At 39.4% G+C, this 15,872-nt stretch overlaps 1 protein-coding gene across 6 annotated transcripts in view; it reads right to left on the reverse strand.

Moving 5' to 3' along the window:
- The window catches only part of NCOA5 (nuclear receptor coactivator 5), a 30,033-nt gene that overhangs the window by 9,916 nt on the left and 4,245 nt on the right, over positions 1-15,872 (reverse strand). For 2 of the 6 annotated variants that reach the window (XM_017541278.2, XM_037743013.1), the window contains exons 2-3: positions 9,175-9,241; positions 30-356 (exon numbers count right to left, since the gene is read on the reverse strand). In XM_017541278.2, the coding sequence (XP_017396767.1) occupies positions 30-356; positions 9,175-9,212 (365 nt within the window). In that variant the 5' untranslated portion in view covers positions 9,213-9,241. Of the gene's footprint in view, positions 1-29; positions 357-3,594; positions 5,211-5,594; positions 5,839-9,174; positions 9,242-15,872 lie in introns of those variants that run through there. The other 4 variants (XM_017541279.2, XM_037743014.1, XM_037743012.1 and 1 more) reach the window with 3 other exon arrangements.

A 15,872-nucleotide genomic window follows, 5' to 3' on the forward strand; every position in this document is an offset into this window, starting at 1 on the left:
AAAAACAAGCAGAGTAGCTACATATGTACCTGTACACAGGATCTCGGGAGTCTCTCATGTCTCTGTATCTGTCGTACATGGGGTCTCGCTGATCTCGAAAATCCCTAGAGTCTCTTAGATCACGAAAGTCTCTAAGATCCCTCATGTCCCGAACATCACGCATACTCCTGCTGTCTCTGTGATCCCGCAAGTCTCTACTATGTCTGTGGTCCCGTAAGTCTCGGGGGTCTCGAATGTCTCTGCTGTCCCGGGCGTCCCGGCCATTTCTGCCATCCCTGGGCTCTCTCCTTGGACTTCCCCGAATTGGGGATCGATCACGCCTTGAATCTCGACTGTCTCCAAAGCCATAAGGATCCCTGTGGGAGGTAGCAAGAAGATGCTAAGACAAAGAAATTGAAAGTAGCCAATGCATCAGCTCTTTATAGGAGAAAGTCTCCACCCTCCCATCATTTTTCTCTAAAACAGGGCAGCCAAACAGAACATAAACATTTGAGGACAGTCATCCATCTGGTCAGCAAATAGTCTAGAGGTTTCACAATCTCAAAAGATCAGGACATCAAAAGAATGCACGACCAAAAGCCAAAGTTTTTGACTGGATAACAGTATTCATCAGACTTTCAAAGTGAAAGTGTCTTTCCACCAGACTTGCTTGAAAGAGACTTTACAAGGGGTAGAAAGTTGGAGGGACAGAGCAAGGAGGCAAGACTCATGAAGAAAAAAAGAACAAAAAGCACAATCTCATAAAAGTGATCAAAAGAATTATCTTTAAAGTATGGAAAATTCACTTAACGTTATGTTGGCAGGATAATAAAATTAAGGGAAAAAAAGTACTACAAGATACACAGAATAAAGGGTCAAGAACAATCAGTTTCTCTGTTTTGTCAGAGCTATTGAGAAGTGGTATGTCTCAATCTGAGGGCTTATGCAGAACCTGATTCCTTTTTGCTCAAGACGGTTTTTTAAAAAAGGAAACCTGAACAGTGAAGTCACAGATATGCTTTGTCTGCTCTGATTCAATGTTCCTCATGAGACATTTCACCCCACTGGAAATTCCTCTTTAACATATTTAAAATTAAAAACTTTTGATTCCAACCCCTATCGGCCCCCCCATTCCCCGCTTTTTTACTTCTGACAAAATCATCTTCCCAGTTATCAAGTTTTAAGTTCTTGAATATTAACTATGCTTTTTCCTCCCCCAACCCAATAAAGTTACTTGTGTCCCTGTTCATTTTTTTTCTATTCCCATTGGATTTGTAAGTCCAATCCAAGTCCTTATTTCTATTCTGACACCAACACATAAAACACAAAATTAAAAACCAATCTACTTGATTTCAATTAATTCAACACATAAATACCAGATTAACTATTCTAAAATGACAACTTCTATGTTAGAAAGCCTAATAAATCTGACTCCTATTTCTCTATCTCATTTCTAATTCAACCCTCTCAAGTCTACTTCATTCTTATGCATTAACTCACAAGACATAATCTATCTCAATATTTTTATTTACATGATTTCTATACTTGGAATATTTTTCTTGCACTAATCCAAGTACCATCCAATCCACACAGGCAATCTTATGTCCCATGTCTTCCAAGAAACCTTCCCTACCCTTCCTAACTGCTGATCTCTTCTGCTTAGCACAGGGCACCTTCTATCTGTATTACTCATCTTGATCTGGCATTTACCTTTTTACAACGTCTTATGTCTGACCCACTTTAAGGATTACCTTCTCCGTAAAACCTGCTCTGAACTCTTGATCTTCCCCTTCCCCAACAAACATGCTCCCCCTCCCACCCTTCCCATCTCTCTAAGTGGCACATCCACCTACTCGTTGCACAAGCCAGGAAACTGGGTATCGTCTTTCTCTTAAAGCCTCATCCTCCCAACCATATTTCCAAATTTTCTTCATTCTTTCTCAGTTCTGCCCACTTTCCTTTATCTTCTTTGGTACTACTGAAGGCCAACTCATAATTGTTTTACCCTTAAACCACAGCATGAGCATTCTAAAGCAGTCTCGTCTCTGTTTTTGTCTCTCCTTTCTCCTGAAAGATGACTCCACAGTGGTCTCTTACGTATGTAAAACCCTCCACTGGTTTCCCACGGTATGTATTTTTTTTATAGGGGTGAGGTCTCACTACGCTGCCCAGGCTGGAGTGCAGCGGCTATTCACAAGTGGGATCACGAACACTACAGCATTGAACTCTTGGGCTCCAGTGATCCTACTGCCTCAGTCTCCCAAGAAGCTGAACTACAGGTGTGTGCCACTGCGCCAGTCTTCCAAAGTACTTAGAATTCAATCTAAAACCTCTACCAATGCCATGAAGGTCCTGCATAATCTTGGCTCCTGTCTTCTCCAACCCTGTCTCAACTTCTCCCTAGTTCACCACTCTTTGCCACACTAGCCTTTCAGCTATAACTAGCCAACGTCTTTCCTAATCCCCTTACGTGAGCAGCAGGAAGAGATCTATATTCATTTTCCAGGTCTCAACATATAAATATCCCCTACTCCCTGATTCTGTTAGATTCAATATAAGCTTACCTTCTGCCCCTAAAATTCTCTCACAGCACTTTTACTTTTGTCATTTATCACAAATTGACATTACATATTTATTTAATGTCTGTCTGCCCTACTAGACTACAAGCGTCACAAGGACAAAAACTATCTCACTTTGATTCTGCACTACAAACCCACTATATAGAACAATGTGTTATATGACAGATGGTCTATATATATGTTGAATGAATCTTGCTCCAGTACAAACCTCTATAACTGCAGTTACCACACTGTTCTGTAATTATTTTTACATGGCTTTCCTACCAAATAAGAAGTTCTCTTGAAGGCTTCGTAGCTCTAGGATACAGCGTATGAGTTCAGTAAATATTTAATGAATTGAATTATTCTATTAAACTGTAAGCCTCTCAAGAGCAGGCAACATGTTCTGTTTATACTTTTGTCATCTACCATAGTTATACATATTAGGTATTCAACATGTCATCAGCTTGTGGAAATGGGCACAGCAAAAACAATTTAAATGCCAAAATTTTTTTTTTTTTTTTTGCTTCCAGGAAAAATACTTGTTATATATTTTAAGGTTAACCAGCATTCCTGGCTTGTGGGAGCAAACATATTGTAGACCAGGGAATTTAAATGAGGTTAGCTAAGCATAATTTTTCTTACTAAAGTGAAGACTAACCAAGATTCTTACTTCACCTTTCCTTATTATATCATATAATCCTCTTAACATGCAACATCTGATGTAGTGTGTAATGTGGGCAAACATTCAAGATCCAAAGAGAAAGGACAACTGCGAGGTATTTTTGGATTAATGATCGGCAGATAAACCTGCCTCGGGGAGCAGTTAGAAGTAGTCATTAGAGGTGGAATCCAATTTCAAGTGTTCTTGGCAATCAGGGCTGAAATATCATGATCCTGACAGACCACAGACCACACACAAAGCCTTGGGCTGGTGTAAATGAGGGTGCGGATACAAATAAGAACATGTCATAGCATGTTATTTACCACCTTAGGAGTATTGTAAGTGCTATGTTTGGTCCTCATTCTTTTGACTCCATTGAAAAACCTTACTTACCTGTCAGGGTCCATCCCTGCAAGTTGACTAAAACCCTAGATTTGCACAATCTGGGTTTAATCTTCCAGTCTGAGAAGGCAAGCCCCTCCCTTTCCCTCAAATAATCTGAAGTCCATGTGCAACAAAACTACTAATTCTCTCTCAAGTGCTTTCAGGGTAAAAACGTAGAAGAGGTGACACTCACAAAAGGGAAAAGAACCAAAGGCATGGTGGAAGTAGGAACAGAGAGTATAATAATTTTCTCAAAAGGAAAGGCTAAGCCTTTTTCCTTTCTCCAAAAGATAAACACTATGGTAGACTGCTGTTCTTCTGGAGATGAAAACAAAACAAAAAAACCTTTAGGGTTGGTTTAGGACCCAAACAAAGAACTCCTCAGAACAAAAGGGCTCCTGCTGCTGGCACCAACATGTTTTTTCAAAACAAGACCACAGCTAACAAAAGGGCAGTAGTGTGCAGGATTCAAAGTGCAAGACGACCAAGCCTCCTGTGGGAGATGCTGGACCTCAGATAATAAGTGGGTTAGAATCAGGTTTCTAGAGCATAATGAGGTTCACAATATCATCCCACAGCACCAGAGGTGTTTTACTAAAGGAACCAAATGCAGCATACCCTCAGGTATACCACATCACTGGAGGATAAAAAGAAATTGATCAGTGGTTAGATTTCAGCACTGGAGTCCACAAAGTGAAGGCAGGTGGCAAACACAACTAAAATTCTGCTGTAAATTCCTCATATATTCAGCAGGGGGGAAAAAGGCAAATACTCTTTGCCTTGAGAGGAATATAGTCACATCTCTGGGAAACATTTGAGAGTTAAGGGCAAAAGGGGTGAAGGGGAAAACAATGGCTCTGGTGGCAAGTGATGTGCTTCTGGTAGAATGCGTCTCTTCCTGAGGGCTAAAGGGGTGTGCAGAGCACTAGGCGTTTGACAGCCTACAGAATAAGAACTGACAGATGATCATCTTGGAAAACGCTGATGGATTTTGAGCCTCTCTTTGGCCAGAGACTGAAACTTCACATCCAGGATGGTTTTCTTCAGCTTTGGTTCTACAGGCGCTCAGGGAGGAAGACCCCTGTCTTTTTCTTTCTTTTCTGCAAATGTTAGCATCTCCTTTCTTCCTTTCTGTTGACTGGAATGTCTTCCTTGGGAGAGCCAGCCTTTTCCTGACCCCGAAAAATGCTTCATTAGCTCTTCAAACTTCTGTCACAGATATACTGTCCACAAATATCATCATCTAAATGGCTGGCTGCTGTGTGATGTTGATCCCCAACCATTAGGGCTTCACGCTGTTGTTAGAAATGGAGACAATAGACTTGTGCAGAATATTGCTGTTAGATGCAGGTGGGATATGGGGTGCAATGAGATATCACACCTCACAGACCCAAATTTTATACATGCCCATGCTTTTCCTCAGCAAGCACTGATGACTTTCTTCAGCACAAACAGAACTTTCTTGTTGGTAGAGGTGGCAGTTGCTGAGAACTGACGACTTCTTCAAGTGTTAGTGCAGAGGTAACTGCAACCTGGAATCTTTCTGCGGCCCACCTAGAGCTAGGGCTGTCTCACACGCAAGGAGCAAACAGTAATCAAAGGCATTAAGGCCCTGTGGATAAGCAGAAAGCATTTCAGGTCACATGAAAAACTTGTCTACAGCCAGGTTAATTCTGATAAGCCAATACCCAATGACTTTCACCAAAGAGATACTATGTTTAACAACTTTCACAAATATTTGGGGGAAAATCCTCTGCAGGGCTTTGGATGTAGACAAGTTAATTCTGTTTGTCCTTCTTTAAGTCGTTTAGAAATACAGTCTTACTTCTAGTACCTAGAGGCCACGTCTGCATAAGGATATGCTACAAGATCTGGACTGTCAAGGTGTTGAGCTGAAGATGGTAACTGAGACATCTCAGGTACAACCAGAATCATGATCCTGTTTTTGAAGGACTAATGCTTAGTATCGATGCTTGACAACTTGCATGGTAACTACGCGAGGTACTCACAGGAGTCCAATGAAGTGACCATCATCAAGAGTTAAATGATAAGAATTCAGGCTGAAATGTGATCCAGAGCAGAAATTCCTCATGCAGCACTCTGTGCTTGGCTGGGCCAATATTGTCAGAATTATACACTGACAGCTGGAATCATTAGCAAGGCACATTACTGAACAGAGAGCAAAGCCAGCAGAACTGTGGTTTACTGAAACATTTGAAGAGGTGATAATCCTGTGAAAACTCCCAAAGATACCTAGGTAAGTCCAGCAAAATAAGGTGTTATAAAGGTCTTGCCAGTGTGCTTATACCAATATTCTTATTAAATACAGGAAGTGCTAAAAATGTAGAGGTCTAACTTAAGGAAATATTTGCCATAGGTAGTGTTTTTTGCCTCTGTGAATGATGCATCCCCTACGGCTGCATCAAACACAAAATGATTAGGGCTGCCAAATGAAGGCAGTTTGTTGTCAAATACTGATACAGTTGGAATTATCTCAAGGTTTTGACTGGAAGCATGCATCCAAAGGAGTTACCCAGTGTTCACCATCAGTTAAATGATTTGCCCCTTCCAGGTTAATTACTCGCCTGTCTTGGCTACTCTTTGCAATTTATGTCTGCCCTACTGGTATATCTTAAGAGATAAAGTATGATCAGAACAACGATTAAAATGTTGGTGCTCTATTTAAAATACAATATTAAACATCTTTTTTTTTAAGGTAAAAAACTGGGATTTTGAATACAATGGTAAATTTGTCTTTTTTTAAGATTAAAAAACTAGGATTCTTAGCTCAGATTTTAGATGGAGTTACTAATTGTGACCATCCTTCTTCCCTGAAGCAAATAAACATGACTGTATGGAGCTTCATCATGTTAAAATAACATGCTGAGGAACCCAGCTTGGGACCTATCACCAAAGGGAAGACGGAATGGAATTTGTTAATGGAATCTGAATTAGCCTAGCTGTCCCTCCTGTTGATTATAAATAAAGCAGGAAGTCACTGCCCTATCCATACCACCAAATGACCTCATTTTAAAATTTATTTCTCATGAAGGTGATACTTTAAAAGGCATATAAAGGTGATCTGTAAATTTACATATTTGGTAAGGAGCTCATGTTATTTTTTTAGACTGGATCTTTCACTCTGCTGCCCAGGCTGAAGTGCAGTGGTGCAATCACAGTTCACTGCAGCCTCAACCTCCTGCACTCAAGCGATTCTCCCACTTCAGCCTCCCCAGTGCTGGGACTACAGGCAAGAGCCACCACACCTGGCTATTTTTTGTAGAGATGGGGTTTCACCATTTGGCCCAGGCTGGTCTGGAACTCCTGAGCTCAAGTGATCTGCCCACCTCAGCCTCCCAAAGTGTTGGGATCACAGGTGTGAGCCACACCTGGCTAGAAGCTCATTTTAAAAGGCCCTTTCCAATGCTGTCTGTATGTTTGTTTGTGTGGGGACTATTATTAAAAAAAGAAAACAAAAGCATAAAACTATTTCTAGATTGGGGTGAAATTAATATTTTTAATTTAATGCTCTGGCAATGGCTATTACTGGGTTCCCAACCAGCGACATTGGTCATTCTCCAACACTGCTATGTTTGTTGAATATCTACAATCAGCCGGAAATGTTAAAAACATTTGGTAAAGTATCATTAACAGGATGATATAAAATACCCTTCTCAATCCATAACAGAAACAGGATCTACTCTCTATTCTGCAATGTGGCTTATTTTTATTTTTTTGCCCGTGGAAACACAGACATTACCCAGAGATCACCAAAGATCGCCATGTATCATGGAGACAACAGAGACGGGGAGGATTTTACTAGTGGGGTCCGAGTCTTTTACAGTTACAAATTCCACACTCCTGGTAAGTCACCAGGAAACACACGTTAGCACTCTTTGGAAACTGGATACACGCCATATCTCCCTTTCAATCCACGTGGCAACTAAAGCTTCCAATGGGAACCCTGTATTTCTGATCGTTAGGTGCAGCTCTTATCCACCTATATTCTATTCTGTACTAGGGCAATAAGGAGCAATACTGATACAACTGCCCAAGATCTGTGGCACAGTTAGATGAAGGCTAATGAAGGCAGACATTATACGGAACTGCTGAAGTTCTGCAGAATTTGTTTATGTTCTTCAGGATACTCACACATATACACAAATCAATCAACAGAGAATTTATCTGCAAGCTGCAGGCATTCCTTAGAGAGAACACACAGAATACCTATTTACACGCCCACTTCTGCAGTGAAACCAACCAATGGCCAGGGAATCCACACATGACTGCTGTGGTACAGCTGTAGCTAGGTATTGGATTCAACTCCGCTGCACAGGCAGACTGGACAAAGAATCCAAATGAATGAAATCAGCAGCATTACCTTGCCCTTAGGGTCTGCTTAAACTCTGCAGAGTGGACATGCGTAATCTATTTCCCGTAGCTACAGCTTCACATCCAAGTAGGAGCACATACATGAAACATATAGTGGCCATTCTTTCCTATAAGTCGGTAACAAAATATAGGTGTTTTTGTCCAAAAGCAGGACAGCTCTGTTATGCGTAATGCTCAGTTAATTGGGTTCCCAAGTGGAGCTGCCAGACGAGGATTCACTATATGCAGTACTGTCCAGTTCACTGTAGGAAATGCAGTTCACTGTGGTATGTCATTTAGGTATGCTTCTGGGGAAAACTGGCTTAGAGGCAAGGAAAAATCCATTTTTACTTAGAGGCAAGGCAAAATCCATTAATCCACTTGGGCCTTGAAGAGACACTAGATATGAAATATATCATTTGTATGAAATATATATCTCTCTGCCCTTTACACAAAACTACATCCACTTGTGTGCTGTTATGGGGTTAGAACATTTGAATACAATATCCTTATTTTTGGTGTAAATGGTAACACTAATAAAGCTCTTCTTTGAGAGAAGGGACCAATTTAATGTGTATCTTGAGGGAACACACCAGGATTATTTCTTTTGTATACATTGGAAGGAAGAATATATTGGGAAAACACCCTTGATTTCCGTGAAAGCTAAGAAAAAGGGAGACTTTCGAGAGGTGGAGTGTTTTGCCCTTTTTATTTCCCCTCAAACAGGTAACCCAAGTATGTGAGCAAACCGGGGATCTGCAGCACAGGCACAGCAGCAATCTCTCAAGCAGCACTTTCCGTAAACCTGGGTTAACATCTGGACCGGCAGCCATTTGGAATGAAGAGTCGAATCTCTGCTGCCCACTGCAGTGCAGCATGGCATACACCAACGACTCTGGGGCACTCCTTCTGCTCTGGAGGCTCCCATTGACACGTGAGCTGGGGACAGACAGAGGTTTATCCTCTTCCAATTGCCTGCAACTCATGTTGCAAGCTGAACTTGCTGGATTTGCCACCGAAAACACAAAGCTTCCTCTGTATCTCCTGACGTATGTTTAAAAAAAGCAGCAAGGCCCTTCACACAAGGTTCATGTTCTTATTGTTTGCTTGAGCGTTTCACTTGTTGGGGGGAAGAAAAGACTTTTGGTGTACGAAGCTGGGCTTAACTCCCCAGAGCCCAACTCTCCCAAGGTAACTCACGGCTTCAGGGTACTTTACCTTCGTGTGGGGCTGGGTCTTGATGGAGCCGTATTCATATTTCTTCTTTCCGCTGCCTTATTAATATCTGAAAAGAATAATCAACCCATCTGTTCAATGCTACGGAATAAAAACAAGATCATCAGCATATTTCAAATGAAAGCAACAACAACAAAAAACTACAATGACAACCAGATGGTGTAAGAAAAGCCATTCAGCAGAGAGACACTGTCACTAGGGCAATTTTTATTATTGAGTTAAGGTAGTACATTGTCATGGCTTGGTAAGAAATGTTCCTTAGTTTTCTAGTTAACACGTGAACTGTGTTAAACTAATTATGTCAATGTTTGAACACCCTGCCAAGCCCTAGACCTGACATATTCCCTCCAAGGGGAGGGGGGAGGTTGTTTTCTAAACTCTTGGAAAGCAGCTGTAAGATTCTTTTCGTGAGGAAGAAAGTGGGGGGAAGGTAAGGAGAGTTTAAAAAACAAAAGAGCAAAGGCAAATAATCCTATTTTATGTTACTAAGAAGCAATAGCTGGATTCCATTGTCCTAAAACTTCCAATATCACATGAAGCAGGGCCTCCTGTTTAGTGTATCTTGTATTGATTTCCACTGGATAGAATCTTCCAGAACATGCAGAAAATTAATTTTTTTTAATAAACAAATAAGATGACCTGTTAACATCTACAACCCTCACAGACAGATAACCAAGAATAAGGATTGGCATTTGGTATAGCAGAGTTAGGTAATAAAACACTTCTCATAAGTTGTTTTCATGAGAGAAGGCTGGCATATACAACTAGATATGGGAGAAAAGTGAATCACACAAGTTTAAAGAAAAGCAGATGTGTATAGTTAAAGGCTGCTTTGCTAAAAACAAAACATACCTGCTTTACAAAAATGGAAGTGAATAAAAACACCATGTATTAAGAAATCTAGGCCCCAAAATAATACCTAACAATGTTCATATGACTTAAAGCTAAATAAATACATTACAAATTTCATGCTTCAGATGAAGAAATAAAACTGCTTTCTGCTACAGTATAGTTTATTCCCCTTTTTCCATATTAAGCAATTAATAGTATACGTAACGACATCAAATGTTATTATGCAGTACTCACATAATTCGAGTGTTTTAAAATAATAATTACGTATTTTAAAAATCCCAACCAGATTACTATCACATGAAAGATCACAGAAATAAAAGAAACTCAGAGGTCTGGCACAGATTTTCTACTGCTATGTTGCTAACTTTTGAGTTCGTATTCAAATGAGGGTAGTCTTTAATTTCATTTTAAATCAGAAGTCTCTATTTTGTCTAGAATGGCTTCTGACAGAACTGAAGATAATATAAAGCTAAATAATGAAGCGTACCTTACATTGCTCCTTAGCTTTTCAATTAAGCAGACACAAGATATAATCCTTCTATTTTAAAAAAACCTGAAAATATTTTCTATGTAAGACTTGGTCAGTAATATCTGTTCATAGCTTTTGAATGTACTAGCACGCAGTACAGTCACAACTTACAACTCTTAAAGTTGATAATGGTCTAAATTACAAATTATATAATGACAGGCCTTATAGGAAATACCTAGTTCTATTATACGTAATTGTGAAGAATACTAATTCAGGTTTAGGACTTACTGAATCTGTTAACTTACTTTGTACCACTTTCTAATTATAGGTTGGCTATGATTCAGAGAGAAATGTAGTATCTTGGAGTAAGTAGTTTTCAAGTATCTCTGGAATACACTGGTGTGTATTAAGATTAAAAAATATAACAACTTCAGCAGGAGTTCATGTATTATTAAATGGTCTTGTGAATAAAGAAAACTCACATCTAAACACTTGACTAGACCCGGCAAACATTCAGGTGAGAGTTCAACACATATAATATTACCTTAATTGGCAAGTTTCTATTACCAATAACTTGCTCTCTACATACGAAAAAGAATATTACATTGTGTAATTATAGCCCGTTTTGTGAGTTTCCCCTACGGGACTGGGGAAATCACATGGTCATGTATACTTTATCTTTGGGACAAAACCTGTTTTAGTTTAGAATAAAGGACATAAATATTTTACTTTAAAGCTGGTGAAATCTTTTTGTAATTACTTGAAAAGTTAAAGATCATTCAAGATTATATCTTTAAACCATTCTGATTGTAATTTGCCTCCTAGTATCTGTTTTCATTGGGCAGTCCAAAACATTTATATTTGGATGGCATGTGATGTTTCTTCCGCAAAAACAAGAATTCTCAGATCAATGTCTTATTTTAGGGGTTAGTAAATTTTTAGTGTGGTATGTCAAATGTTTGTTTATTCACCGCTATTTAAGAGTTCCATAAACTTCCATCTTGGCTGAGGTATGGAGAAAATGAGACCTGGAATTTTTTTTTTTTTTTTCTGTCTAATAGACTTGCTCAGATTAGGGTAGGGCTGGGGAGTTTTCAGTGAGAGTTGTAAAAACACAATCACCAACATTACTGTCAATCCCCACACATCCCAAAAACCCTAACACACGTGCACACAGAACTCATGGAAAAATCCATGAGTTCAGAAATACAGAAGAATAAATAACTTCAGGGAGCTAATCAGGTAGAAGGAAGATTTAAGGAGTCAAGACAAGCTTGCCTTATCCTAATTTTTTGACACAGAATTTGAAGAGCTGTCAATTGGAGGTGGGGGATTTATTTAAACAAGTTTTCCTTTGAAAATGCAAATACTGGGACTGCTAAAGCACCAACTCAGGCTTTATATAAAAGGAAGATACCAGAAAATAATCCAGAAAACATGTAGGAAATGGGCAGAACCGTTTTAAACCACAAAAGAATGCGGTGAAGAATTCCCAAGGAAAGACACAATATCTAATATAATCTATAGCCTTTTTTTGTATTAATTAATCAGATTATTTTCTCCTAAATCCTTACAGAGAGATATAGTCAACACCAAGGAAATAGAAATGGTGTTACTATAAAGAAGGGAAAAAAGGTAGAAAGACAATCTGGAGATCTTTCTGACATTAGATGGGGAACTATGATTGGAGAAATGAATCAACAAGAGGGCAGTGGCAACTTGGGAATCTCTTTCCAAGGAGAGGTATATTGTCTCCTCTGCACAGAAAAGGGAAGAAATGGTACTTCTTTCCCCTTCTGCTATACTTAGTCTGGCCAACTGCCCTTTAGACTAAAAGTCCTCTCTCAGTGTCTTCTCCACTTCAGTTTGGGTGGTACTTCCATACTTTGTCAATTATATTAGCAATGTGAATGCCATTCAAAATCATCATAATCACCATGAAGTGCTTAATCTCAGCCTGAATATAGTTTCCAAGTGGTGGTCTGAAAACGGTTAAAAGCAATTCTCAGTTAAGAATTTTTAGACAAGAAAAAGAGCTTTATATACAAGGGAAAAAACTAGAAAATAATCTAGAAAACATGCTGCAAATGGCAGAACCATTATAAACTACAAAAGAATGGGGTGAAGAACTCCCAAACAAGTATACAATATCTAATCTACAATTTTATTTTAGACTCCTATGCCAGACAGGGCTCACACCATGGTCCTTGGATAATGCTATCAACAAAAATGCATGTTTCTTTCATTCATAGTACCAAGAACTACTTTGTTCTACCTATTTTTTAATTGTACCATCATAAAACAACTCTTTTCACCTTAAAACCAAGTTTTATAGTTCACAAGCTATAGCCACAGAAAACAATGAGGACTAGGAATAACAAGAGCAGTATTAAACAAAATTTACAGGGGGCCCTCTTTGGACTGAACTCCTGAACTAGGCTCAACAGGCCAAACCAAACTCATGATGAAGTTCCACACTACCAAGCCAAGATGAAGCTCTTTATCTGATGTTCTGCAAAATCAGGAGATAAAGAATGGCCAAGTCCACAAACAGGCCAGTTTCAGTCAGCATGATAAGGAAGTCTGCACTGCTTTTCCCTTCACAAGAAAGTAACTTTGAAATGACCAATCCACTTTTTGTTCCTTGTCTTTGCTTTCCTTAGCCCGCTTTTCTGTTTATAAAGCCAAACTCCTCTGCTCATCTCATCGGAACACTTGTTCTATTTTATAGAATGAGGTGTTGCCCGATTCTAGAGCTGCAAATAAAAGCCAATTAAGATCTTTAAGTGTGTTGTAATTTTGTCTTTTGACAGCCACATGAACCACAATGCTTAGTGACAGCACCACCACTAGCTGTTGAAAGAACCCTGAAGCCTATACTGTTTTAATAACTGACTACAAATGACATAAAACTCCCTAAAAGGCTTAGTTGAAAACCAACTAACAATCAGGAATTACTAAAGTGGAATTACATGCTGGTAAAGATAATGCCACTCTTGGAAAACCATACTGACAAGACAGTGAATATCACACATTAAATCCCCCAAATTGGGAGGGGAAATGACAGGATTTCTCAGTAAACTATATCTATGAAGACAACTTTGATAATATATTGCAACATCAGGGATATTGTAATGAATTATATTGTAACAAGTCAGGGATAAGAGAATGCTATGCTTGCTCTTTCTAAATCAACCCTTTAAGCTCACTTTGAATACTATAATTTCCCTCGCATTTGATTATCTCCTTTATTCCCTAATTAAAATAATTATTACATCTTTTAACTGTATTAGAATATTGTTCCTGGGAACAGAAATAGGGAAACAATAGTTTATACTTACAGAACGCTTACTTTGTCCCTGAGCCTGTGTACTAAGAATATTATGTGCAATATTTCATTCAATCCTTTTACAACTCTTGCAGTTAAGTACTACAATTTCTACTTTACAAATGAGAAAATTGGAAGTTTAGAGAAATTAAGTGACAGGCCACACAATCATCAGGAGGCAGAGCTGAGACTCAGACCCAGGTCTTTCTCATACCAAAGTACTTAAACATTATGCTATGCTGCCTCCAACAGGGAGTGGAAAGATACGCTTTCCATTTAGGATATTCTTGCTAGGACTCCCTGATCACAACACTGATGGAACCTGGAAAAGGTCCAGTCTATGCTAGATACTCCATTGCTTAAATGCCCCAGAGATGCCCAATAGGGTAGGACCTACTTATTCAATGACCACTTCAGCTTCTATTACCCCAAACTACCATGTTTCTGGGGTTTGCTACTGACATTCACTACAATTCTTCAGACAAAAAGTATCAACATTTAGTTTCCTACCCTTCTTATTCTTTTAAGAAATGAGCACTTGGCTGGGGATAGCAAATCTAAGCTGCGGTCCTACTTTGGGAAATGTACTCAAGTCATTTGATTTCTCTGAATCTGTATTTCCTTTCTGACAAAATGGATATTCTGCCTGTGTTAGCTATGTTGACTCAAGGAGACAAATCAGCTGAGAAAAAACTATTTTGGATTTGCAAAGGTTGAGCTAATCTAAACTACTAAAAAAAGAGTCTGAGCTGCAAAAATTTTAAAATACAGATTTATTTAAAACTGGCAATTTTTCAACTAAACAGTACAAGAAGAGAACAAGTAATGAATCTGAAAAGGATAGCTTATAATTAATACACCGAATGCTTCACTGATTCATAATGTTAAATGCCTACTATGTTTCACACATGTCCCAGGCCTTACACATGTGGAAATGACAAGGCTAATAAAGTCCTTGCCTTAACGAAGTTCATTTTCTAAAAATACTGGCTCTCAGCTCTGCTGTCCAGGCTGGAGTGCAGTGGCTTGATTATAGCTCATTGCAGTCTCAAACTCCTAAACTCAAGTGGATCTTCCTGCCTTAGTTTCCTGAGCAGCTGGGACAACAGGCATGCACCACCATATCCAGCTAATTTTTTTTTTTTTTTTTTAAGAGAGAAGTCTCCCTATGTGCCTATGTGCCCAGGCTGGTCTTAAACTCCCGGGCTCAAGTGATCCTCCCACCTCAGCCTCCCAAAGTGTTGGGATTACAGGTGTGCCACCATGCCTGGCCTGGAGTTCACTGTTTAATAAAGGAGAGGCACAAGTATACAGAAAATTACAATATAATCTAAAGTGGCATTATGGCAGACATAATGGAGTCCTAATTTTGTGTATGTGTGTGGCAGGCAAGAGGAGCAAAGTAGAGAGGAGACTGGGAAGAACGTGTGTATGAAGCGGGTGGGGGTGAATGGCGGGGGGAGTAGGCAGGGAAGGCTTAAAAATAACATTTAAACTGGGTCCTGGGGAATGAGTGGGAGTTTACCAGAAAGAGAAGTCATCCCAGCAGCACATACAAAGGTAAAGGAATGGTGTGAAGGACATATCAAATTAGAAAAACTACAGGAAGTTTAGTGTTGGGAACACGGGGATAGGAGGAAGAAAAGAGAGGAAAGACATGAAGCCAGAGTTAGACTAGATCGATTGCAAAACATTTTGCAATGGAAAAGGAAGCTCGAAGCAAGAAGGTCTATTAGGGGGCTATAAACTGAACTACCATAGGGTCTCAATGAAGCCAAATTAATGAAACTTTATGTATATTCCAAAATGAGGTGAGGGAGTATTTAAATGTAAGACATTCAAAATATTGCCCATTATAGTAACCTTCCTCAAAGACCACTGGTTTGACACTGGAGATAAAAAATTGAAAAAGCCGGGCCGGGCGCGGTGGCTCAAGCCTGTAATCCCAGCACTTTGGGAGGCCGAGGCGGGTGGATCACGAGGTCAAGAGATCGAGACCATCCTGGTCAACATGGTGAAACCCCGTCTCTA

Source organism: Cebus imitator, unplaced genomic scaffold, assembly GCF_001604975.1.
Source record: "Cebus imitator isolate Cc_AM_T3 unplaced genomic scaffold, Cebus_imitator-1.0 Scaffold132, whole genome shotgun sequence".
Lineage (NCBI taxonomy): Eukaryota > Metazoa > Chordata > Mammalia > Primates > Cebidae > Cebus > Cebus imitator.